The 25664-nt window shown below is 63.7% G+C and overlaps 1 protein-coding gene across 15 annotated transcripts in view; it reads right to left on the minus strand.

The window, feature by feature from the left end:
* Window positions 1-4665: 4665 nt before the first annotated feature.
* BAHCC1 (BAH domain and coiled-coil containing 1) overlaps window positions 4666-25664 on the minus strand; it is a 63033-nt gene continuing 42034 nt past the window's right edge. For 8 of the 15 annotated variants that reach the window (XM_073797904.1, XM_073797899.1, XM_073797902.1 and 5 more), the window contains 23 exons: window positions 25426-25534; window positions 24880-25088; window positions 24569-24727; window positions 24127-24323; window positions 23615-23948; window positions 21704-22540; window positions 17520-17719; window positions 17245-17381; window positions 16500-16610; window positions 14177-14297; window positions 13045-13340; window positions 12107-12285; window positions 11706-12007; window positions 11371-11571; window positions 11149-11284; window positions 10950-11064; window positions 10773-10848; window positions 10539-10647; window positions 9683-9802; window positions 9358-9534; window positions 8065-9251; window positions 7665-7901; window positions 4666-7053 (listed from right to left, as the gene is read on the minus strand). In XM_073797904.1, coding sequence (XP_073654005.1) covers window positions 6844-7053; window positions 7665-7901; window positions 8065-9251; window positions 9358-9534; window positions 9683-9802; window positions 10539-10647; window positions 10773-10848; window positions 10950-11064; window positions 11149-11284; window positions 11371-11571; window positions 11706-12007; window positions 12107-12285; window positions 13045-13340; window positions 14177-14297; window positions 16500-16610; window positions 17245-17381; window positions 17520-17719; window positions 21704-22540; window positions 23615-23948; window positions 24127-24323; window positions 24569-24727; window positions 24880-25088; window positions 25426-25534 — 5759 coding nt within the window. In that variant the 3' untranslated portion in view covers window positions 4666-6843. The remainder of the gene's footprint in view (window positions 7054-7664; window positions 7902-8064; window positions 9252-9357; window positions 9535-9682; window positions 9803-10538; window positions 10648-10772; window positions 10849-10949; window positions 11065-11148; window positions 11285-11370; window positions 11572-11705; window positions 12008-12106; window positions 12286-13044; window positions 13341-14176; window positions 14298-16499; window positions 16611-17244; window positions 17382-17519; window positions 17720-21703; window positions 22541-23614; window positions 23949-24126; window positions 24324-24568; window positions 24728-24879; window positions 25089-25425; window positions 25535-25664) is intronic. The other 7 variants (XM_073797903.1, XM_073797907.1, XM_073797908.1 and 4 more) reach the window with 7 other exon arrangements.

Consider the following 25664-nt stretch of genomic DNA (forward strand, 5'->3'; position numbering starts at 1 on the left):
GTGCTGGGTCAGTCTCTTGCCTTTTCTTTCTGAAGATGGATGCAGTCTGCCTCCGGAGCCCCACAGTCAGATGGGAAACTCATTCGAGTAGGCCCTGCTGACCCTGAGCTGGGGTGGCTTGCGACGGAGAGCGCCTGAAAGCTCAGTTTAAGGAGAGGAAGGGGGCAAAGGATGCTGTCAGGGGAACTTGGAACCTAAGAAAATAAAAGCTTTGCCAAGCTCTGCAGTGGCATTAGGTGCCCACAGCTGTGTGGCAAGCTTGTTCCAAGCCCTTCTCTCGGTTCTGAGCTGCTCACTCTCGGTCAGCAAAGTAACAGGACAATTCTTCGGCTGCTCTTCCGAGATGGCTGGTTCTAGACGCTGCTTCTTCCTCTTGGGGAGGGCCTTCTCCCCAGCTGTCGAGATTCGAGTAGGCCGAAGACAAGTTGAAACGTGTCTGAACTTCAGAGCTGATGTAAGGCCCGGAGAGCTCTGGCTCCAGACTCGATTCCTTCAATATGGCACCAAACACAGAGGAGTAGTTTGGAGACCAGCCTGTCCTCTTTCTGCCTGAACTGGGCCCTCCCAGGTCTCGTGAGGGTGTGGGGCGGGGACAGGAACCTCTGAGGAGGGGGCGTTAAGACAGCAGAATGTGGAGTCAGGGAGCCGGACAACTCAGGGGCCTGCCCCTCCCAGGCTGTTCGGTTTATGGCCTTGGTTTCCATGTCCTGCAGCGGCCTCGCGCTGTGCTGGCCAGCCTATCTAGATGCGACCGAATCTGCCATGCCTTGAGTAACCGACCCGCCTTCTGTTCTCACCAGAGCTGGTCTGGGCTCCTGGTGAGGGGGGTGAAGGAAGGCGCCCCATGCTGTCCGTCAGGGCCCACACCACCGTCCAGCACCACAGCTCCCAGGGGGCTGGTCCCTGGCAGATCTGGTGGAGGCTGTCCCTGGGGCCTGGGCTGGCCTCAGAAGGACACAGAGTTTGACAAATGAGCAGCGCACCTGTCAGGCTGAGTTCTGGGAGCTGGAGCCTGGCGAAGGGGCAGCCGGTAGGTGGAAGGGGGCCAGGCAGGAAGGAGGAACATTGGCCCCCAGCCCAGTTTGCTGCTCAGAGCGCTCCCACCCTCGGTCCCTCTGCTCACCCCGTTTCTCTCCCTCGGGTCCTCTTTGTCCCAGAGCACTGTTCCCAGCAGCCCCCACGCTCCTGCCATCTTCAGGGCTGGGCTGGGGGCTGCACGGGGGCCCTGGGGTCCCAGGATAGCGCGGAGGGAGGGAAGTGTGGCTTTGGGGACCCACCAGGCATCCCCTCTCACATAGGGCAGCAAGTGGATGCATATCTGACATCTAGATGGCTCCGTGAGTATTTGTTGGGGAGGGTAGGCAGTGCCCCCAGGGCAGCCAGAGGGGAGCCCCATCAACCCCCAGCCAAGCCCCTGGGGAGGCCGGGGGCTCCTTGGTGGAGTTGCTGGGGCAGCTTCCTGGGTGTTGAGGCATCCCCAAGTGGGGGAGAGCCAGGCCCCTGAGGCAGACAGTGGGTGGAATCCAGCTCCACTATGTCCAGCCCGGGGCCTGCGTGTGTCCCCACACTCTGAGCCTTGTCACTGCCAGCCAGGAGGGCATAGAGGGGTGGCGTGGCAGACAGTGTGAGGCGCCCGGCCCAGGGCCCTGACGGTCACTCTCTTCCTACCTGGGCAAGTGGCGTGTGGCCCACAGAAAGGGCTCTGCTCACATGTGGATCCAGAAATCCCTTGCTATCTCCCATGAACCTCACCCCGTTCCCATAAGCGGGCAAGCGTCAGGGACCCGGTTCACAGACTAGGACTCTGCGCTCCCACCGGCCACCTTGCCCAGCCCGCTTCCTCCCGTCCTTCTCTCCAGAGGCCCGAGTCACTCGGGCCTCTTCTCGCCCCTGCTAGTGGCACTCTGGTCCCGGAGGCCGCGCTGAGTGGGGCCTCACCTTGGTGATCCCTAGCCTGTCTGTCTGCCTGGACCTTGTGCACCGAGCAGCCCTGCTCTCGTCACTGTCCTGGATCTCAGAAGGTGGCCTGACTTTTAGAGCAGAAATGGCTTGGAAGGGGTGCTAGCTTGTCACCGGGAGCCCTGGGGAATGGGGTGGGTGGCAGCAGAGGGCGGGGGCATGGAGGTTGGAGGTCCGGACCCCAGCTTCTCTCTGGGAGCCAGGGAGCCCTTAGGGTCACCCTATTTGGTGCTGCCCTGGTCCACTTCCTCACTCAGGGGCCCCAGAGGTGGGTCCCTCCTAACCTGGTAGGGCCTCTGCACAGACTCAGGAGGCCGCCCAGGGCCTGGCTGGTCATCGGCCTTTGGCTGGCTGAGTGCCCAGGTGACCTCTTAATGGCTAGGCTGCAGAGTCGAGCTCCCCCATCGCTGGCCTGGGTCTGAGCTCCCCACCCAGCCCCCAGCCACCTCGCCCCAACCAGGCACGAACATTTCAACCCCTGTCCCCGGTTGGTTTGTGGTATTAAAAACAAATTGTGATCAGCCAGATTGTCATTTCTACCTGATAAAACATCACTTTTATTGATCTCACTCACCCAATGCCATCACTTATCTTGCTTCAGCGTTTCACATAATGGCTCGTTTGTCTTGATTCAAGTGTAGTCCCGTGTGTTTAACCCTTGGGGCTCTGCAGCCTCACGTGCCCACTGCCGTCCCTTGCCCAGGCCCTATTCTGGGAGGCAGGAGGTTCTGGAAGGCAAGGGCCACCCTGTCTGAGTTAAGGTGGGAAGAGGGGGTGGGTGGGGGAAGGGAGGAGGAGATGGGGCCGCTGGGGATGGACCCCTGGGGGCTCACCTAATCCTGCTGTGGTCCTCACTTGCTGTGACCCAGTAGTCACCTGCCTCCCAGCTCACCCCCACCTGCCCACATTCCTGGGCCCATTGGCACCCCTCCCTGGTTTCTGGCCCTCAGGGCCCCCTTACCCCCCAGCCTAAAACTGTGCACCTGCCCCCCACCCCAGGCCCTTAGAGTCTCTGGTGTCAACTCCTCCCTCAGGTGCTGGACAAGCCCCTGTAACTCTGACTCTGGGGTCACAGAGGGAGTGGTCTCAATCTGATTTCGGACTCTGCCTAGAGCCTTCGGTGTGTCCCGTTGTCCAGCAGACAATGCAGACCCTGTCTAGCCCCTCAGGGTTTAGCCCCTGCCACAGTCCGGCTCCAGCTTCCGGCCCTCCTGGCCACCAGCTGTGCTCCTCACCTATCCTCTTCCCTGCTCTGGCCCAGGTCCTGCGTGGACTCTGCTGCAGCACGTAACCGAAGGTACTGAAGACGGGTCTTCCATGCCCACAGGGGGTCTCTGCCCCCTTTCCCCCCGACAGAGGGGCTCTGAGCCAGAAACCCTGGTCCGCAGGCATTCCCTTCTCAGACCTCTTCTGTCACTCGTCTTGGTCCCACGGCCTCCTCTGGACCTACTCGCTCCCTCTCCCTGCTGCAGCCCTTGGAATTGGGCTTCCCTCCTGAGCAGCTGGAGGGCTGCACTTTGTGCAACTCACCTGCACAAAGTGGGGGCTGCTGACTCACGGACGGAGAATCCAAGGGCTAGGTCGCCTGCCTTCAGGCGCAGCTGAACCTGGGCACTCAGACTGTTTGTCCCAACGCCTTGCGGCCCCAGGCGGCCGGCTCAGGAGTCTCGCTCTAACCACTCTCGCTTGCTGGGCTCGGAAGGGGCCAAGGGAAGAGACTGTCAAGCCTCGCCTGGCCTCGGTCCCCATGCTCTGGGCCCTGGCCTGTCCTTTTGCATCCCAGGGAGGGGTTTTGCCCCTCTGTTCTCTCGGAGGAAAGGGGCGTGGTCAGGGCTGGCCCGGGACAGCCCCAGAGTGGGTGGGCTGGCAGTGTTGTCTGTGCATATGTGAAAATGGCCCGCAGCTCCTGACACGCCAGCGGGGGTGGGTGGTGGTGGTGGGGGGTGGCGGTGGTGGGGTGGGGGTGGGGGGGTTGGTGAGTGCTGGTCACACTGGTCACAGCCCCACGCCCCATGCTTATCTGCCCTGACCTAGGGTCCCCTCATCAGGGTCCCCAATCCCAGCTGAGGGGGTCACTCCCCAGGGGGTCCTAGAGGTGGAGGAAAAACAGCACCCCCCCCCAAATTGGTAGGGTTCCTGGAAAGCCCTCGGGGCTGCAGCCTCACTGGGTGGGGCTCTCTGGCTGGGGGATGCATTGAGATGTACCCCCGCCCAACACCCCTCAGGCCCTGGGGGGCCAACCTGCTGTTGAACGATCGGGACTGCTGTTTACTCCTGCACAGCTGAAAATGTTTCTCAAATGAGTCAATTCATGCCTTCCTTGAGGAGGGTGTCTGCTGTCTGGTCTGCACAGACCCCTCCCCTGCACTGTGGGGACCACCCTTCCTCCTGTGTCTGGGCCCTCCACTCCTCCCCGCCAGGGGCACCCGGCCTGGCCACGTGGACTGGTTCAGGCTGAACATCTCACCCACCGTGGGGGAGATCTACTAAGATAAGGGACCCTCATCCTGGGGGGTTTCAAAGGCCAAGGCCACCCCAAAATCATTCTGGTTGCATGTGCCTCTCACGGGCCCAGCACCCCAAGGGGCTCTGCTCGGCTGCCGCAGCCGACGTAGCCCTGACCCAGATGTCCCAGTCCCTCCAGGGAGTCCCCATGGGACACGCACACGGACACCGGGGTGAAGTTAGGATTCTGGACCATTGAAAACCTGCACAATAGTTCATATATTTATTCTTAAGCAAGTTATCAATAAAAAATTTAATACTAAAATGCCTTTACATAGAGTTTGCTGTTCATAAAACCTTTGTATTTTTTTTGTTTGTTTTTAGTGTTTACATTGAAAAACAATTCAACCGTCCTCTTAGTTTACACATGTACAAGAGTCGTGCTTTTGCCAGGTTTAACCATGGTGGGAAGGGCCGCGCTGTCCGCACGCGCACGGACAGAGGGGGATGGGAAGAGAAAAGCAAAGGACAAAAGTCCATGGACTAGGGAGAAGAACCCATGGGAGGGCGGGAGGCCAAGAAAAGGCTGCCTGTTCGTTCGCTCCTGCCTCGGTGCTTGGGGTTGGAAGTAGCCTCAGGTTCTAATTTCTGTGGTTGGGGCTTCCCCACACACGCCTTGGCACTGGCCGCGTCGCCCCACAGCATCTTGCCACTTCCCCAGCCGCCAGCAGGACCTCAGCCGCCTCTCCAGGACGACCACCAGAATGAAATATTGCACTCGAGCCGAGACAAAGTGGAGAGTTGGGGTGGGAGAAGAAAGCTGCGGTGCAGGGGAATCCCTCCATGTCCCTATACTTCCCGTGGAGCCACCAGGAGCGGGGGAGGGGTGATTTCCTGGTTGGAAAGAAAAAGGGGCCCGGGCACCCACTGACATCCCTTATTTCCCAGGTGCCTGGCCTGTGCCTGTGGGTCACACAAGAGCCCGTCCTAAGGAGCAGTGGCTAACTTGGGAGGCCTTCCTGGGGCTCCCATTGTGGCCAGGGGAGACTTAGCATGGTGAGACATGGGAGCACGTGGCCCTCAGTGCGTATTTTCGGGGACAAGGGCTGCTGGGCCACGGGTCTGGCTTGCCCTGCTTGTCCCTCTTGGCCTCAGGAGAAGTGGAGGTGTGATGAGTTCTCCAGGGTTACGGGGGTGGTGCTGAGGGTCTGGGACACCCACACGGCACAACGGTAGCCAGGGCGCTGGGCAGAGGGCTGCTCCGTGCACCTGAGGCTGGGTTGTAGGCAGGACGGAACCCTGCTCTGTGCCCCAAGCACTACCCTGCCAGGCCAGCGGCCCTGCCAAGTGGCCGCAGAAAAGTCCCAGAAACCTCCACATGAGTTGGCGGGGGCCAGTTCCTTCCTTGCTCTGAGTGAAGGCTGGACAAGCTGGCCATTGAGACGGAAATCAGAAATAACTTGGAACATTCAGGAAATAAAATCAAAACATCATTTTTTCTTATCGATAGTTTAAAATATTTGTTCATTTTTGCTTTGTTTTAAACAGAGGTAAGATACACATATGGCTGCCGTCACACTCTCGGGCTGGGGAGCCTGCTCTGGCATCCCTTCTCTCCCCGAGGGACCCTTATCATCAAGCCCGCCCCCCAATCCTTTTTTTCCCAGGAGATGAATTAAAAGGAAATAAACTTGAGTGTGACTTCCATCTTAGACAGTCCCCCCAAGATATCAACAGGTGTAACCTAGGGTCCTGTCTGACCTCTCCTGTGCCCTCCGGCCCCTCTGCCCCCACCCCCAGCTGCCTCTGTCGTCACAGACGCCCCAGTTGGAACTCAGCTAGGCTGAGGAAAACAGTGCATTTTCAAAGAACCCCCCCCCCAAGAACAAAATCTCTACACACACACACACACACACAGACACACACACACACACACACACTCACGCACGCATACCCTCGTTACGCATGTGAGGGAAAAAAAATCCTTTTCGGCTTTTTTTCCATAAAACTTTCCCGCAGAAATACAATATTTACATAGAGAAATAAATAGACAACACACCTGATTTCTGCTTTCCCTGGTGGGAGACAGTCGGAGGTACTAGGGAAAATATGGCTTGGATTCTAATCTCTCGTGAACTGCCGATGTGGGAAAACAGAGAGCGCCGGTAGGTCCCAGTCGGGGCACAGCCGACCCTCCGCAGCAGACGGATGAACTGGGTTCTGATGCCCAAAAGCTCTCTCTCCTTCCAGGGAAAATAATAAAAAAGCCTGGATCTTGCCTTGGTGGGTTTGCATATTTGCTCAGACCTGCCCCTCCGAGGTGTGGGCCAGCCTCCCGCTCGGAGGCATGGGGCTGGGTCCTCATGTCCTCACGTCCCTGTGGCTCTGGCACTGGGCATGGCGGGGCAGGTGGGTCACCTGCAGCCGGTCTGTGCAGGCTCAGCACAGGATGGGCACACCATCGGCCGTCACCAGGCGCCCGGTGGTGGGGTCGTAGGTGCCCGCCAGGTAGTAGAGGTCCCGCCGGTCCTGGCACTTGCGGCTCCGTGTCATCTGCTCATACTGCTCGCGCCCCACTACCTGGCACTTGTGGGAGATGGTCTGCACGTCGTTCTCATCCTCGTGGCAGGACTGGTACAGCGCGTTCTGCTGGGGAAGGGGGCGAGGAGCGCTCAGCATCAGGTCTGGCCTTGGCCAGCGGACCCCACCTGACCCAGGACCCTCAGTTCTGGATAAGCTCTTAACTGTGTGGCCGGGGTCTGCGCCCGGACCCCCAGCAGGCTGGCAGAATTGGAGAAACACTTGTTTCTGCACCGTCTGCAAACATGGTTCTCAGGGAAGACTGGAGAGTGAGCTGGGGGCATTTTCTGTCTTGGGTTGACCTTGGGAGGCAGGGATCAGCAGGCCCGTGGTGGGGGACATGGGCTGCTGAGGGCAGGTGCTACAGGCTGCTGTGGGCCACAGCCCCCCACAAGGTGAAACTGTCACCCATTGCGTGGGGAGCCACAAAGGCCCAGCTGGGGAGGGATCCAGGTGGCCTGGCTCTGGGGCCTGAGTCCTCAGCTGTGTTACTCTCTGTGGGGCCCACGGCACCCTTGGGCCGGGAGGCCTTGAGGTGTGGGAACCGGGGGCGAGGGATGTCCATAGATGACCACTCCCCTTCTGGCTGCTGGTGCCAGTTGCTGAGATACCCCTTCCCAGGCCCCCCACTCTGAGCCTGCCCATTACCCCCGGACCCCCTGCCCCACCCCGGTCCCCACCTTCCCGTCGCTCTGCCGCTTCCCCAGCTTGGTCTCCTCTGGGTGGTAGAACCACTTGACCTTCACCACCATGTTGCTGCCCCACGACTCCCACATGCTCTCAATGCGGCCGATGTAGGGCAGGTTGGGCCGCCCAGCTGACAGGAAGACGGCACAGTCCCCGATGCGAAGCGTCTCCTTGCCCCGGACGATGGCCTTGTAGAACAGCTTCCTGGCCTTCCCCTTCATGCCGCGTCTCTGTAGGAGACAGCCAGGGGCAGAGGGCAGTGAGGACAGGAGCCTCGGGGACAGGCGGCGGGCAGGGGACACAGGACAGAATGACAGAGACAGACGCAGGGAGTGTGTAGGAGAGAAAGATGGTGTGTCTTGTGTGTAAGTGTGCATGGTCGGGCCCACCTACCTGTGTGGGGTTCCCCGACCACTTCCAGAGCTGCCGGGCAGGCAGGAAGGCTGAGATCTTTGGCCGGTTTTCCACGGAGGGCAGCCGCTGCCTCCGGGACAGCTCTTTGGCTTTGGAGAAGCTCAGGGCCTCCTTGCGCTTGAGCCTGGGTCTGCCACTGCTGGGGCCCGCGCCCACGCCCCCACCGGCCACCGCGGCCCTGGACAGGAAGCAGCGCTGGGCATGCGGGTGTGGGCCAGCCCCCTTGGAGCGCAGGGCCTCGGGCTGGGCCAGGAGGGCGGGCACCGGGTGGGTGAGGCAGGTCTGCAGCAGCAGGGCTGGGTCCTCCTCGTCTGAGCTGTAGGAGGAGCCCTCGTCATCCGAGGAGCAGAGGCTGGAGGTGGACAGGGAGCCAGAGGAGGAGGAGGTGGATGAGCCCGAGGAGGAGGAGGACACGGAAAGGCGGGCGAGGAAGCGGGAGGGCACGCCGGGGGCCAGGCCAGGCCCGTCCTCCTCCTCGTCCGAGTAGGAGCTGTGGCAGTCACTGTCGCAGGGCAGCGGGTACTCGGCCTGGCCTGCGAACTTGCGCAGCGCCAGCCCCATGGGCAGCGGGTGGACAGGCGACCGCCCCTTCCTGTCCTTGCCCACAAGGGCCGGGTGCCCATAGCTGGGGCCGGGCAGGGGCCTCCCTGGCCTGGGCCCCACATCCTTGTCACCCGCGTGCAGCGCCTTGCAGTTCTTGCTCTTGGGGGAGGTCACGCCCTCATGGTCCAGCTTGACCAGGAACTCGCCGCCCGCCCGCCGCCGCCCGCCCTTCTCGGCCTCCGCCCGCTCGGCCTTCTTGGCCCGCAGCAGCTTGTGGGCACCCCCGGGCAGGCCGGGCCCGGCCCCGCCGACAAAGGGAGCATAGGAGCTGGCCAGGCTGCTGAAGGAGTCGGCGCGGAAGCCGTTGCCAAACACGGGAGCAGCCACGCTGTGGACGGGGAAGAGCGCCTCGCGGGCCCGCAGCTTCCTGGCGCTGCCGTTGAGTTGGAAGAGGTTCTGCAGCACGCCCGGCCCCTTGCCACCTGCTGCGGCCGTGGCCACCGCCTTCCGCTTGGTCTGCGCCACCGCGGACCAGCTCAGCAGCGGGCTGCCCCGGCGGCCCAGGAAGTGGTCTGAGGCCCCCGCGGAGGGCTTGGTACCAGAGGCCAGGAGCTCCGCTTTGCCTGGGGAGAGGCCAGGGAGAGTCAGAGGAACTACCTGCCCGCCCCTTCTGGCCCCCCACTCCCGAGGGTGCCTCCCCACCCGAGGTCCCCGCAGTCCCGCGAGTACCAGCTTTGTCTTTGCCTGCGGATTTCTTCCCGGGGGTCTTTGAGGCTTCAGGGCCATCGTGTGCCTTGGGAGACAGGCTGGGAGCGGCGGCCTCACCAGGTGGGGGCGCCTCGCAGGAAGATTTCTTGGTCCTTCGGCAGCCGCTGGACACCAGCAGGGCTGGCGAGGGCTCTGTGCCTGCAGAGTGGACCAGTGGCCTCAGCGCCGTGCTGCCAGGGTGACCGCCTCCCCTTGCTCCCTCCTTGGGAGACTGTCAGCCCGACTCCAGCCATAGGGGCCGACCCAGAAAGGTAAGGACCCCACGCTGGAGGGCCCTGGGGCTCACACTGGATCTTGAAGTCCGGAGGCAGCAGCCTGATGTTGGAGACAGCAATGTGGCCGGTGTCCCCATCGTCAAACTCCACCACCACGGAGTCCAGGTCGTCTTCCTCATCACTGGAGGCGCCTGGAGACAGGGCCCACCTGAGCACGGGGCCCTCTGCTCGGGGCCCACGGGGTTCTCCCTGGTGGCCGGGTGGCCGGGACGGGAGGATGACAGGATGGGCTCCGTAGCGCCTGACAGATGATGCTGGGATATTCTGCTCCCTGATCACATTTGACCTTGGAGCTGCCATGGCAGCTGGGAGCAGCCTGCCTCCCCTCCACCTCCTGGAGTGCGGCCGGAGAGGCAATATTACCGCCATCCATCACCCGCATCCCAGGGCACACTCACAGGGACGTGGGGCCCCGGCCTCCCCCTACGCACACGCACATGTGTGCAAACACATGCCTGGTTGAGGCCCGCCCGCCCCCCTGCCCCCGACCTGTCAGACCGCAGGGTCCCCGCGTCCTGTGCCTGGGGGAGGGGGCAGAAGGATTTACCCCAGGAAAGCTGGTGCCCAGGTGACCAGTTTATAACCCCCAGGTCTGGGGCTCTGGGGCCCCTTCTCTGCTAGGCCTTCTGGACAGCCAGAGGCTCCACCCTGTCCTCACCCCAGGTCCCCCCTCGCCTTTTCCTGGCGACCAGGGAGCTGATGTTATCATCTGCTCTGTCTGACCCGCTCCAGCTTGGGAAGCAGGGCTGGCGGGAGGCCCTCCTTGAGAGACAGGGTCTCCTCCCTGGCACTCGGGTCTCTCATCTTCAGCTTCGCCTAAGGGGAGGGGCTGATGGGCCTCCCTGGGGGTCCTTGGGCGGGGCTTACCTCGCACTACGCTGCCTGGGTACAGGCAGCGGGACTTCTGGCTCCAGTAGGCACAGACCCTCGTGCCGGGCGGGAGGTACCTGCTGGACTGTGGCCGGACATCAAGAACCTGCGGGACCAGTGGGGGCGGCGGCCGTGAGTGGGCGGGGCTGGCCAAGGGGTGCCCGGGAGGGGCTGGGCGCAGCCAGGTCCACCTCCCTGGGGTGGTGAGCCGAGCGGGGGCTGTCCCCTCACCGCCTCCTGCAGCAGCTGCTCCAGTGAGTAGATCCTCTGCCGGTTGCCTCTCTCACCCTCGATGACGATGCTGTAGCTGAGGGGCATGGGTGGGGGAGCATGAGACAGGCCTGCGCATCCACCACCTCCCGCTCAGGCCTCAGCCCACACCCCTCCCTGCGCACGCCCAGGCCTTACATGTCGGGGGGCTGCAGGGTCCTGACGCTGCCTGCGTATAGCAGACTGTCCTCTTTGGGGATGAGCACGGGCAGCCCGTCCTGTAGGTCCTCCTTGTGGATGGTGCATGAGCGTGCTGGGGAGATGGGGGTGTCAGCACCTGGCCCCTCTCCGCCCACTGCTGGCCCCAGACGCTCGGCATCCCCTCCTGGCCGCTCACCCAAGGCGGCGCTCTGCTCGGCGCTCAGGGGGCCCCTGGCCTCCTCCTCCTCTGAGAGGCTGCTGCTGTCTTCAAACTCAAAGTCGTCCTCCACTGCGAAGCTCTCCAGCAGCCGGCTCACCGCCCGGCCCTTGCCCTGGGGGGTCAGAAGTGTCAGCTCTCTTGGGAGGGGCAGGAGAGGTCAGGGCTGGCTGGGTCCCAAGGTCGGGGTGGGGATGCTACCTGTTTGCCGGCAGCCTTGGTTTTCACCTTGCCCGCTTTCCTGCCCCTCCCCAGGATGGCCTTGGCGTTGCGGGGCGACAGGGCGATGGACAGGGCCCCGTTCTTCCGCTGTCGGAGGGGAGGGGCTGAGGTGAGGGTGGCACCAGCCTTCCTGCCCCCAGCCTGACCATGGTGTGACTCAGGCCGACCCTGAGTGTGACCCTGAATAGGAGTCCCAGAGTGTGACTTGGTGTAGCAAGTGGAGAGAAAGAGTGGAGTAAATGTCCCCGAAGGCCCTTCACATCTGGCACCCACCCTGCTGGGCCCAGGACCCTGGGGTGCCCGCTGGCCCTCACCCGCAGCCCTGGCTGGAGCACCGTGCTCTTGCGCGTGGCTCTCTTGAGGCGCTCACTGGCCAGCCTGCTGCCCTCCTCGTGGCAGGTGAAGGCCCGGGTGGGGCTGCAGAGGGCTTCCCTGCCGGGTGTGGCCCCCGGCTCTGCCCGCAGGCTGCCCTTGGCCTTGCCCTTGGCTTTCTTCTTGCCAGGCCCACCTGGGGGCCTGCGCCCCGGGGCCCGCTCCAGCTTGCCGCCCACCTTGGCCTTCACCGTCCTCCTCTTGACCTTGACCTCACTCTCGGGGCTGGACAGGCGGCAGGCCCCTGGGGAGGGAGGGAGGGAAGCCGTTGCAGGAGCCCCAGCTGCCTGCTGGGGCCCTCGTCGGCCAGGCCTGCCCCAGCCCGCCTTCACCCCCTGGGTACCTAGCAAGCCCTGCCTCTCCTTCTTCTTCTTGGCCTTCTGGTTGGCCTCCATCTTGACCACGGAGGAGGGCGAGGGCCCCAGCACGGCCACGCGGGCCCCAGCGTGCAGTGCCAGCCCGGGGTCCTTGGGAGGTGCCTCTGTTTCCAACAGACCCTCGCAGTTTTCACTGTCCGAGCCGCTGCCTGGGGAGAGGCGGGTGGTCCAGGTGATTTGGCACCAGAGCAGTGCCATTTTGGGGTGGGTTCGGGGGGGCGGATGTGTTGGGGGCTGAGTGGAGCCCGTCACTGTCATCCCGGGGCTGCTTCGAGGGCAGGCACCTGGGCCAGGTGTCCAGGTGAGGGTGTTTGGACCAGAAAGGAGAAGGGGCTGCCTCTGACCTCCCTTTTTCTGCCTCAGTTTTCCTTTCTTATGCGCCGGGCAGTGGAGCACCCGCCTTGCAGGGCTGGGGACCCCCTTCCCCAGGGCAGCCCCTTCCCCTCCCTCGTCCCCCTGCCAGATGCCCTCCTGTTTCCTGCTTCCTCTTCCCTCCCTTTGTTCTTTCTCAGTCGGGACCTGGGGGAGGGGGCAGGGGCTGGCAGGGAGGAAGCATCTATTTTTCCAGGCTCCTGTTTCTGGACATGTGTGTTTGCTGGGGGCCAGATAACCCCTCCAGGTCACTGGGCCGGACGCTGCAGGAAGGCAGGCTGGAGCGGGCAGAAGGGCTATTTTTAGCCCCTCTTTCCAGGATGCATCCAGCAGCCTCTTTTCTCCCTGTGGCCCCCCCCGTGTGGGGGTGGGGCACGGAGAACCCATCCTGGGCCAGTGAGAGCTTCTCCCTGTGTCCGGCATACGCAATGAGCCCTGACCAGGCTCTGATGGCTGTCCCAGCTCCCGCCCACCCACTCCCCCAGCCTCCAGTGACCGTGGAGGTCCTGGCTGTGCAGCTCAGACCGACAACTTGCCTGCCTCATGTGTTGTGGCCGCTGCCGGCTGGGCTGGGAACTTAGGTGTCTCCCTGCCAGCAGCACCACCATCTGGCTGTGGGTGCCGGGCTGCCCCAGACACCTTGGCGCTCTTGGCTCGCGACAGCTTCTTCCGGATGCGACCCCCTGGGGTGGCCTCCTTCCGCCGGAAGGGGCTGAGGCTGGTGGGCAGCCCCTTGCTCTTGACCTTCGGCTTCAGCTGGGCCACCTTGTGGGCCACTGCAGATGCCAGGTCGCCCTGACCGCTGTTCTTCTTGCACCGAACCTTCTCCTGTAGTAAACGGGCAGGTGGAGGCTGCAGTCACCGGGTCCCCCGCCCTGAGCCACGGCCCTGCGGCCTTCGGCCTCCCCTCTGCCAGCGCTGGGCCTGGAAGGTGACACTTCGCTGGCCTTGCCCTCCAAAATGCTCGAGAGGGAATCTGGCCCCGGGGCACAGGGCCTGCCCACTGGAGCCTAAGCTTGTGCCTGTCCTGTCCCCCATGGCACAGCCTCCCCGGACGGCCCAGCCTACTCAGCTTGGCGGAGGGTGGCCAAGGGCCCAGGTGTGTGTCATGTCCTAGAGAGAGGGACCAGCCTCCTGCTCCGGGAGGGACAGGCAAAGTGACAACAGACTCAGACCCACCTCTCACCTGTCCCTCCCAGGACCCTAAAATAGGTGAGGGGTGGGAGGCACCCACTGTACTGAGAAGGAATGGGGTGCTGGCACCCCTGGGGAAGCCTGTCCCAAGGGAGGGGCAGTGCCCTCGGTCCACCCACTACACCAGGTATGCACCTGACATGGTGGACATCGTGAGCCCTCCCTCCTGTGACCTGTGATGACTGTGTGTTGCTTTCCTCCCGCTGGAGTGAGCAGAGGAGAGCGAGGGGTCGTGGAGCATAACCAGCCCGGGTCACACCTGCAGCCTCACAGGCTCGCCTCTGTGTGACGCACACGAAGCTCGCCGGACCTTGTCTGCTCATCTGAGCAGTGGGGCCCCAGCCGGATGGTGACACGGGGCAGGGCGGGGTGGCAGTATTTGGCCTGGGGCTGGTCTACCGCCTGCCCCCTGTCCTGTCCATCTGACATCCTGCCCCCGGGCTTGAGGGTGAGGCTGCTGTGGGACTCACCGCAGATGCGGGTTGCAGGCCCACGTAGGTGCCCTTCTCCAGCCGGCCTCGCTTCTTCGAGGGCTCATCATCGCCGCCCCGCAGCTCGGTGCACAGCAGGCTCAGGCTGGACCGCACTGCCCTGGGAGCACGGGGGGCGCGGGTCACACCTGCGCACCTGGGCCTTGTCCCCGAGACAGTCCCTGTGGCAGCAGCCAGGGCACCGCGGTGGGTCGTGTGGTGCAGCTGCATGTCTGGGAGACCCACTTGCCCCTGTAAGGGCCCTGCTTCTTTCCTGGCCAAGGCTGTGCCCCTGGGCCAGTCTCCTCTAAGCACACAGAGCTGCTGGGAGGCCAGGGGGGCCAAGCCAGTGCTGAGCCCCCCGGCCCCCGCTACCTAGCTAGCCCCCTCTGCCCACTGACTGGGGAGGGGCAGCCCACTGCTTGAGGGCCAGGGCTCTGTGGCCAGCTGGGCCACTGTGTGACCTGGGCTGTGGCCTCAGTCTATCTACCTGGAAAATGGGGATGCTTTAAATTGTGCCTCTGTGCAAGGCTGGGGTGGGATCATGCTGGCCTTTGCACTCACTGAGGTCACTTAGTGAGTGCAAAGGCCAGCAGCTACCTCAGTTAGGAACAAAAAGGGCATCAGGAGAGGCCCCTGAGAAAGAGATCCACCCCGAGCATCTTTGCCACCGCCAGGAAGAGGATGTGGGGGACAGCGGCCAGAGAAACTCGTGCCCAGGCTCTGCCTCCTAGCCCCCAGGGACCCCCAGTGCTGGGCTCAGACCCCTCAGAGCTTTGTCCCCTGCCCTCAATTCTCCGTCTCAAAGGAGAAACTCTGCACCCCGCACCCCCCCCAGCTCCCAGATGGGGCCCTGGAAGCTGCTGACTCTGAGCCTGTTTCCCTGTGTCCCACAGGTGTGAGGCTGGGAGCTTGGCTGCCTGTCCTTTGCCAGACAGGGGCTGGGGGCTAGGCCTCTCACCTACTCCCTCCCTTACCCACATAGCATTAATGAAAATGAGTCACAGATGGAGGCTGAGGGCCCTGGCCCGGCCCTGGCCTTGTGCGGCCAGACGTCAACTTTTACCTTCCTGCCCAGAGAGGCCAGGCAGGAAGCCGGCCCGGAACCATGCTTGGCCCCCAGGCCTCGGCCCTCCCACTTCCTGCCTGGGTCCAACTGTCAGCAGCTACTGAAGGGCAGGGGCCCCCCAGAGGGATGGAGAGTGGGCAGGAGCCTGAGATGGGGAGAGGGCGGGAGGGAACCCCGATCCTTAGGAAGGGAGGGCCCTGGCCTTGGCTTCCTTCCTCGTCCAGCCAGGGCCTGTTTTCTCAGGTCAGTGGAGAAAGTGGCCACAATGCAAGCACCAGGATGGGGCTTCCAGGGTCAGGCAGGGGCTTGGCGCCAGGCGGGCTCGAGCAAAGCATGGGGCAGCTTCGCCAGGGGCTCCCCAACAGGGCCCCCTGCCAGGCCCTGGTCTTAGCCAGCAGCCCCTACAGTTCTGGCTGGTCCTCAAAGGGAGGCCCCTGGAGCCCCCGCCGGGTGACACCTGGGCAGGGCGGAGGGACAGCCTGGGGAGGCCCCCCAGCCATATGGTGCATCCCCTCCCCGTCCGCAGCAGCCTACGCGAACTCCCCTCCCTGTAACCTTCTCCGCGTTTGCTAATGTTTTGTGACATAAAGCCCTGAGATTAATTTTTTGCCTCTGTCTTAATTGAAGGAACCATTTAGTGCCGATTTAACTATTATTACCAAATCATCAGGATTGATGCAGTGCGCACACGCCGCGCCAATCGTATTTGGAGGAGCTCGAGGATTTATGCAAATGGGCCTGCCGGGAGAGGCAATTTGTAGCCGAGAAGGACAATTATACCAGGCCCGGGAGTGCGCCAATGACTGCGCCGGGCGGGTAATGGATAATAACCGCGCGCCGGCAGCCGTGCGCAGCACCGCAGCGTGACCAACGACTCTATACGGTGCAGATAAAGAGGCTTTTACGCAACGCCGCCTCGCACTCGTGGGGCCGGGCTGGGGCTGGGGCCTGGCAGGAGGGATGCAACGGCCCCAGCCGGCCACGGCCAGGTGCGTGGAGCTGGTGCGGCCATGCCCCAGGCCCAGGGGGAGGGGCTTGTCTGCTACGGGCTCAGTGCCCCAGACGCTCCCCACCGCGGCTGGTCCGGGGTTCTGGATCTTCAGGAGAAGCTGTGACGGAGGCCCAGCGGCCACGGAAGCCAGAGAGGAGCCCAGTCCCCACTGCCCGGGCCTCAAGGGCACCTGGGCCAGCCCAGCGCCACTGAGTAACCTCCGGCCCCACGCACCCCACGGGGCCCATGCATGCAAGACTCACTTGACTTTCTTGCCTTCGCTGGGTCGCAGGGCAGGCAGCAAGCTGGAGTATTTGCGCTTCCGTGGCCGGCCGGGGCCTCGCCTGGCAGGGCTCCGCGAGCTCTCGTCTCTCCTGGGAGCCACAGGAGGGGTGGTCAGAGGCTGACGCCTGTCCTGGCTCCCTGACAGGGGTCCAGGAGAGGGCAATACCCTTGGGAGCTGTGGCGGGGGGCGGGCCCTCCCAAGATTTGGCGGGAGCCTGGTCCCCAAACGGAGGGCAAGGCTGAGCCAGCGTCCCCGCTGCCCCCACCATCCCTGCTTCCCAGTTTCAGCCGTCCTGCACACTCCAGTCAGGTGAGCTCCCCGCACTGCTACGGCAACTTTAGGGGCTCCCTCCGCCCTCCCACACCCCAATCCTGCCCCGGCCTCCCAGCCCCCTCTCAGATACCACTATTCTCACCCTTTGCCCCCCTATCATGAGGACCGGCCTCTGCCTCGCACCAGTCTCTGTTGGGTGGTCCTTCCACCCCTCCACTCTCCCTTGGTTTCTCCACTGAGTGAACGCCTCAACCTTCCACTACCTCTGGGGACCCTCCCAGGCCCCCACTTCTGGCCCAACTCATCCCAGCATACACAGGTTGACCTCTTCCCACAAGGCGGTGGCCCTGGGCTGGGCTGTGCCCACATCTGCCCCAGTGCCTGAACTGGGGGTGTCTCCACAAGCCACGCTCCAGCCCTCCCCACCCCACTGCCAGCCTGGGCCATACTCATGGTCATGCCTGCGCTGCAGCCGGGCCAGCTCCCGCTGCTTCTCCTTGTAGCGCCTCTGCAACTCCGCCAGCTGCACGCGCATCTCTACCTCCTGTGTGTCCAGACGGTCGATGGCAGCCTTCAGTGGGCATACCTAGTAGGCAGGGGCACAGGGGCCCGTGAGCCCAGCTAGGGGACCAAGATGGGGTGGGTAGGTGGCCAGCCTGGGCACTCGAGGCCTCCCCCAGGTCACGGCACTGGGCAATGGGGGCGACCAGGGCCCCCCACTCACAGGCTTGGTCTTGGGGGTCCAGGTGTCCTTGCGCTGCAGGATCTGCATGCGGGGGGTGAGCGTGGGAGCCCTGCAGGAGTCGGCAGTGGAGGGCGGGGCCAAGGAGGCGGGGCTTTCCAGGCCAGCAGCCTCTACCAGGGACCAGGCTGAGGCCAGCGTGGCCAGGCGCTGCAGGTTGAAGGCTAGCACATCCTCCTCCTCTGCAGGGGACATGAGGGTCAGTGTGTGTGCAAGAGGCTCCTGATGTCAGCCTGCATCTCAGCACAGCCCAGGCTACTCCCTCCTACCCCACGTACCCACCCCCACCCCCAGACGCCCGGAGGCAGCCGGACTCCCTGAGACGCGCAGTGAGGCGGCCTGGAACAATGAGATGGGCACCTAACACTCGCCTCTGCTCTGGGTGGGAGAGATGTCACCCTTGGTTACTGTGGGCCAGGCCGGCTGGGATGGCACAAGTCCTCAGGACAGTGCCCACACCATTCAGGCACGTGGCTTGCTATGCTCGTAACAGAAACTGCCTCGCATTTTTGCCCTCTTCCAGATCCATGAAAACCCGGAGAGTCAGCCCTGGTGGGTGGGGAGGGATGGCCCAGTGCAGGGTCAGAGCCGAGCCAGTGGAGGGCAGTGTCCATCCAGGGGACAGGCCTGGAGTGGAGACTTGGGACTGAGCGCAACCACGGGGAGAGGGTGGTGGCAGAAATGGGGGTTGGGCATGCACAGGTGGGCTGATCGTACGAGGCGTTACAGCTGGGGAAGGCATCAGCCAGGATGAGCCCTGTGGGGTCAGACAGGGTGCCTAGAGCTGGAGGTGTCAGTGGGCAGTCGTGATTTCTAGAACACACAGCCAGCTCTGCCCTCTGAGAAGGCCTGAGAGCAGCAACACCCCAGTAGCAACGAGCACACCTAGCACCCTGAACTTGGCTTCTAAAATTCTCTGAGGAAGCGAACTGGGCTCCTTGGAGAAATGGCTGATTCCAGGGACTGGGACGTTCGGGGTGAGCTGGGAACACAGGAAGTTCTCAGAGGATGATCCAGCTGAAGGGGCCAAATCTGAGATAATTCAATCACCAAAATTAAATAGTGACAGTGACAAATTATAACGGATTGAAGCGAATAAAACTCCACAAGTCACACTGATATAGATAAATGAATCCAATGTTTGAAGGGGAAGGGGATATCACACCATTTCAAAGTCCCTCCCCACGAAATACTTAGTAACTACAAAAGGGGAAGTGCCCAGCCATAGCCTTGATGGAGTTATCACAGTGATCCACCCTCAGTAATGGGACAAAGCACAGGTGGACACCGGAAGTTCAACCCTCTGTACGCAGTGCTGGGTCAAGGCCAGAGGTGGGTTGCTGGGTCAAAGGTGCCCTGGGAAGGTGGGGGAGGCGCTGAGGGGGCTTTCTCCTCCCACCTCCAGCTGGGGCAGGGATATCTGCAAGCCCCATTTCAGCTAAAAGTTCCACAGGGTCTCCTCATCTCTTGGGGTCCCTGTGACTGCTAGGAAGCCCCTCTGTTCCTCCCTGAAGCCCCCCCACCCCGGCCCCCACTCCTCAGGCTAAGCCTGCTGAGACTGCAAAGTCCTGCAGGGTGAGCTCTGCGAGGGGATGGTGGGCTCGGGGAGATGGCGGGGGTGGTGGTGCTGCTGGGCTCTTCTCTGGCCTCCAAACAACCGGCCTTGCTCTCCAGTTCAGGGAGCTGTGCGGCAGACAATAACAGCCCCACCCCCAAGCCTCGGGGGTCTATAATCCCTGTCCCGGAAGAGATGTAGGGCTGGGCTGTCCAGGCAGATTGAGGGCTCCACAGGCACAGAAGAGGGCCAAGGCTTGGACTTCCCCCAACCAGCCAGGCCGGTAGAAGCTGTTGGGGACAGGAGAAGGTGGGAGGAGGGGTGCAGGTCAGCAGGGAAGTTCAAAAGGGGGGTCTGGGATCTTGACTCACCTAAACCAGGTGGGTCACTCAGGAACAAGGGGCAACCATACTCCGGAAGGGACAGGGCCTGGCCTTCCCAAAATTCCAGGGTGGATGGGAAGCCCAGTGGGCACCATGCCCCCCAGTGGCCCCTCCAAATGCAGAGTGGAGCATTTTGGGTGTCTTGGGGATGGGCCCTTGCAGGCAGGCCCCAGCATCCACGCCAGCCAAGTGAACGGCCAGAGAAGTGTCCGACTCCCTCCCACCCCAGGGCTCCATCTGGGGCCTGAGTCCCTGCCCCCCTGCGATGGCGGTCCGCGGGCTGGGCAGCCTGCCCACTGAGCTCCCTAGACTTGAGCCCAGGTGGGGGATAAGCCAGGGTCCTGCGGCCAAGTCCTACTGGTGCGGGGTGTGAGGGCTCTGGACGCCCACATCAGTGAGGGTGGGGCTGGCCCCAGCCTGGGAGCAAAGAGCCCGGGACCTGAATACCAGCTCCACTCGGCCCGGCTATGGGAGTTGGGGGCCATGTCACCTTTCAGAACCTGGTTACCTCCTCACCCCCACTTCTCAGGGGCCGCCACCTGGCCTTTCACCAGCTCTGCCTGGCCTGGGAGGTACTTCAGGGGGTCTCCTCTGGGAGGAGGGGGCAGGAGGCCCCGATGTCCCTCTGGATCTCTACCCCTCCCTCTCCCCTCTGTACCCTGGCCCGTTCCCGGCATGGTCTTCTCCCGCCTCCTCTGTCTGTGAGTCCTGCCTTTTGCTCAGAAAATGAACTGATTTCCTAAGTAATTTCAGGCAAAGCAGTCACTGAGCTTGTAGGGAACGGCTCTAGAGCTGAGAGGCTGCGCAGACGGGCCAAGTAACTGGGACAGGGGGAGGGTGGGGGCCTGGGAGCAGCAGGAGGGGAGGGTGAAGGCCTGAGGGCTCCAAGAGGGGAGGGCGGGGGTTTTGGGAGAAACAGGAGGGGAGAGGAGGGTTTGGAGGTTCCAGAAGGGAAGGGTTGGGTGGAGACCCAGCAGTGGCAGCAGGGCCTGGCCTGGGCTGGCAGCTGCAATACCCACAATGGGACACACGTGGTCTACACGTGAGCATCCATTCAATGAACGGGCACGGGTCCAGCAGGCATTCACGTGCACAGACCGGTGGCCACACACATGGCGCCCGGCAGCCTGCTCGGTGCACCCGCACGCCAGCCACACTCGCTCGGTGGCTCTGGGCAGCAAGGCCCTGACTGGGGCAGCCCCGCCTCACGCTACAGCTCCAGGCGAGGCCCTCCCAGAGTTCCTGACCGGCAAGGGCCCCCCGGCTTACTCTCTTCAGCACAGTGGTGGCCCCTCTGGTCAGACAAGAGAGGAGTGACACAGAGACCTTCAGGGAAATTAACTTTACAAGAACCTTCCCGTAGCTCCATGCAGCACAAGAGGTGCTGGTGGCTGGCAGTGGGCAGTGGAGAGCTTCACGCGGTGGGAAAACGAGTGGGCCAGCTGAGGACTTTGTTGGGTTCTTTCTATAAGTATCAACGGGGCACAAAGCCTGGCTGGGGGTGCTCCCCTCACCGCCTGAGGGGTTCCGGCAGGGAGCGCCTGGGAGGGGTCCCTGTGTGGGACCTAAGTGCTAGAGAGGCCTAAGCAAACACCTGGCCCTTGGGCTCTGGTCCGAGTCAGGGCGGCACCAGCCCTGGGCTGGCACCCTGGGGACCTTGGGCAGGGTGCAGGGAGCCCAGGAGCATCTTGTCCCGCAGGTCAGCCCCAAGGCCTAGTGAGGCTGAGGGGGACGTGGGGGGTGCCACCTCCCTGGGGCCTGGGAGGCGAGATTGCCACGTCCTGAGCTGGGCCCCGTGCAGGCTAGGTTCGGAAGCTGCAGAACCCAAGGAAGTGAAAGCTTATAGCGAGAGCACCGTCTTTCCTACCCGCTTCCTGGCTGTGAGGCCGTAGTTTAGTGACCTGACCCCCCCCACCCCCACCCCTGTGGGCCTTGGCATCCTTGTGTGTAAACTGGAGACACCCTCAAGCCCCTTCAGGGCATCGTGAATACACACAGCCACCTTTCTGACACCATCGTCAGGGTGCAGGCCTGGCCCTGAGGCCCTACCCCATGGCTCACCCTGCAGCCAGGGCTGGGGGTAACACCGTGTGGGCACACCTGCCTGGTTTCCTGACAAGGGGCCACATTGTGGGGACAACGGAGCAGGGCTGAAGGCCACTGGCCGGCTGACCCTGAGCCTATGCCCAAAGGTCCAGCTCCTGGGGCTCCGGAGGGATGGGGCTTACCTTGTAGGTCTGGCTCAGTCCTCTGCTGCTGGATTTCCAGGTCGGCCAGCTCGCTGAGCAGGGCAATGCCATGAATCCCTGAGCTACGGGGCAGGGGAGCTGTGCTGGGTGGCCCAGGGACAGTGCGGGGCTGAGGGTCCAGTGGGCTGACAGCGGGCAGATCCCCCAGGTTGATGGTGGCTGCCACCAGGGCGTCCAGACCCGGCAGCTCCCTGGGCGGCTGGCTGTTTTCGGGAGTCAGCCCCCAGTCCTCCTCCTCCTCCTCCTCCAGCTCGGCCTCCTTGAACTTGGCCGCCTCCTCCGCCTCTGCTTCTGCAGGGGCCTGCTGCTCGCCCGGCGTGGCCTGATCCGGGGCACCCAGGCTCCTTGCCGGCTGCTCTGTGGCCTGGGGGCTGGCCCCCAATGAGGGCCCCTGCTCTCCCTCCTCCCGTCCCTCCTCTGTGGTCCTCTCCTCTTGGGCCCCTCCCTGAGTAGAATCAGCCTGGCCAGTGGCCTCAGGTCCCCCTCCCTCGAGGAGGGCCCCACACCGCAGTTCTCGCAGCCCCTCCAGTGGGCTGGGGTCCGCTGCCTTCCCCGGGGGTCCCCGCTCGGCAGGGTTGGGGTGTGCGGCAAGGTCCTGGGTGGCCTCCCTGGCCCCTGAGGGCAGCCCAGGCTCCTCCAGGTTCTGGGGGCTGTGTGGGCCCAGCTCCCCGGGTGGGAACGTCCTGGCCAGCTCAGGCTGGGCCCCCGGCGGGGCGGTTTGCATAGTTTCGGGGTCCGAGAGGTCAGATGAGTGCACAATGCGGGGCAGGGAGAAGCCCGAGCCCGCCGCAGGGCACGTGTATCCGGGAGGCAGGTCTGCAAAAGAGGGCGCTGTCAGGAGAGAGCAGCTGGGGGTGAGGGTGACCTCAAACACCTCAGACCCACACCTGACGGGGAGGATCCCCAGCCAACCCTCTGCCTGTGAAATGTGTGAGGCAGGAATGGGGACGTGGTATGTTGAGGGGGCAGCAGGGGAGCACCGGGTGCAGGAGGGGAAGCCCCCAGGCCCTCCTCCTTGGCCAGGACAGCTGTGTGCTCCCCAGCTCGAGCCACTGCCTCGTGCGGGGGTGGGGCGGGGGTGGGGGGGGTCCATGGCGGTCCCTGGAGGCCATCTCTGGTCTGTGTGGTGTGGCTAACCAGAAAAGGGGGATTTTAAAACAAGACACTTGAATCAGGGCTTTCCCTGAACCAGAACGAGCTGGCAGCCTGTCGGAGGCATTATGCCCCATTAACTACAATAAAAGAAAAAAAAAAAGGAAAAAAACTCTGAAAAAAAAAACCCAACAACCTCGGATGGCTTCAGCCTCCTTCTTGTGGAACTGGGACGAATTTTATGTTCGCCACACGGGCTTCCCGTGTACACACTCAGCCTAATTGAGAGAGAATCAAATAGCTGTGGAGGAGCTGCGGGGCGGAGGGTGGGAGGGCAGCTGCAGAGGCCGAGGCTGGGCCTGGACCCTCCACCATAGGCTGCCTCTCCTTGCCTTGGGCCCAAGTGGTGGCATTTCGGGCCCTGACAGTGAGGATGAGCTCCCTTGCCCAGCTTCGTGCCTGCTGCCCTGTGGTCCTGCCACTGTCCCCGGCAGGCCAGGCGCTTCCTTATCCACAAGGCTCCAGTGCCAGCCGGCTGGGCCTGACCTTCATCCTGCCCCATCTGCCAGGGGCGGGGGCCCTGAGTGCCTCCCCTGTGGGTCCCCCAGAAGGACTGTGGAGAAGAAGGAAGAGAAAGAGCAGAGGGACAGGCGACCTTGCCCCAGGCCCTACTGGGGGGACTGGGTCTGTGAGGACACCCTTGAAGGTGCTAAGCCAGGCAGCCCTGCCCACCAGACAAGTGACAGGCCTGAGTGGAGGGGGGCAGGCCAAGGCCAGCCCAGTGCCGCCCGCTCTCACCTGGTTCCAACGTGTTGAGGTCGGCTCCGGGCCGCTGGCCCTCCCCACTCTTCTCCTCGGCGCTGGGCAGCTTGGAGCCTGGCCCGGGGCTGCCGGTGGGGCAGACGGATAAAGTGCACGGGGCGCCAGGATGCGGCGGTGGTGTAGGGCAGCTGGCGGCGGGGGGCTTCGGGGCGGGAGAGTGGCAGCAGGGTGACAGCTTGGCAGGGCCTGCGGTGGCGGGTGAGGGGGTGCCCTTGGCCGTGGGGGTTAAGGCAACTGGCTTGTGGGTGGACTTCAAGGCCTTCTCCTGGGCGGGCTCCTCCAGCTCCAGGTGGCGGTCCTCAGGCTTCTGCTGTTGGGTTGGGGCAGAGGCTCAGCCCGGTTGGGCCCCCTGCTCAGGGCATCACATCAGCGTGGGGCAGGGGTGGGGGGAGTGTGCAGTGGGGACTCCTGGGCCAGGCCAGGTTGCAGCAGAGAGGCAGCCAGCAGTGTCCTGGGTCCCAGCTGGGTGTGGCCGAGGGGGCAGGTACCTGGAACTGGGTGGCCCGCTGCTGCTCCAGAGCCTGAGCGGCCCGCTGCTGCTGCTGCTGCAGGGCGTAGAGCTCCTGCTGCCGTAGGAACTGGGACCGCGAGTAGACAGGGAGCTGGCCTGGGTGCTGCATGTGGGAGGCAGGGCCCCGGCCCCCGTACATGGGGGGCCACAGTGAAGCCTGGTCCATGACATCAGCTGTGGGCCGGGCCAAAGGGCTCGTCAGCCCCCGGCGGCGACAGAGCGCCGGGCTGCATCCCAGCCACCGAGCTGGCCTCTGCCAGCCCTCACCTCCCGCTCGACCGCCTCGCACCTGCCTCCCGGGCTCTGGCCGGGTGCCTGACTCCCTGTCCCTTCCCCTACCCCCGTGGGGGGCTGCTCCCTTCCTCAGACCCACTTCTGACAGCCGCACACGCGAATAGCCTGGCCCGGGGGGCCCTTACCAAGCGCATGGGGGGCGGCGTGGGGCGTGGGCTCAGGAGGCAGGATGACGAGCTGTGTGGGGGCATCCTGGGAGAGGGGGAAGACGGGGGGCATGGAGCCAGGCACGGACGCAGGGAAGCCGGGGGGCAGGTTCTGGTGCAGGGCAGGGTGCCCGAGGCCTGGGGAGACAGGGCACTGAGGTCAGGCAGTGCGGGGCAGGAAGCAGGGCTCCAGGCTGAGGGCTGTCAGCCCCAGGCCAGCAATGGCCACCACGCCCGGCCAGGACTCTTGTCCTGCCCCATGCACCCCTACCTGCCCTCAGAGCACTGACCGTAGGAATGTCCCCCCATCCACAGGGAGGGGCTGCGGGTGCGGGGCAGCCAGGGGGGGTGGGCAGGGTGGGGATGGGGGGCTGGGTCCCCGCCCAGCTGGCTGCTCTGCAGGGAGGAGCCCCCGGCGATCATGAGATGGGGGGCCAGGTCTCCAGGGCAGCCGCTTGACGGGTGGATCCGGGCGAACTCCACGAGGTCCTTGTTGTCCCTGTACGTCACGGGGGATGGGTGGGGGGCTCAGCACAGCTGCCATCCCTGGCCCAGCTCCTCCACCTCACCCCTCGGGGTCACGCTCAGCGCCAGAGGTATCTGTCCCAGCAGCAGTCCCCCAGCAGAAGGAGAATTAGCAGAGGAGGGAGGGGGAGTTAGCAGAACTCCCTCCAACAGCGACAGAAACCCCAGCAAAGCCTGGGGTGGGTGCACAGCTGTGCCTGAGACAGGCCACAAAACCTGACACAGCGGCCACTTAATCCCACACGGCAATATCGGGTGAGCCCAGAGGCACGGCCCGGACCCCACCCCGAAGGCTGCAGCCCGGTTCTTACTGCAGCAGCAGCTCACGGCCGGCGAGCCCCAAGCGGTCCTCGCACAGACGCACCCTTTCCTCCTCGGCCTCCAGGTCCAGAGCGTGGGCGGAGCGGGGCCCACCGCCAGCTGCACAGGTTAAAGATGGTAGAAAGGGGCGAGGGTTGGGGCAGCTGGGGAGCCAGCAGGAACCCTACTTCGAGCCAGGGGGGCCGATGAACTAAGAGAGGGTTTTCTGCCCCGTGGCCCTCGCAGGGAA

The sequence above is a fragment of the Tursiops truncatus genome, chromosome 20 (genome assembly GCF_011762595.2).
Source record: "Tursiops truncatus isolate mTurTru1 chromosome 20, mTurTru1.mat.Y, whole genome shotgun sequence".
NCBI classification, from domain to species: Eukaryota; Metazoa; Chordata; class Mammalia; order Artiodactyla; family Delphinidae; genus Tursiops; species Tursiops truncatus.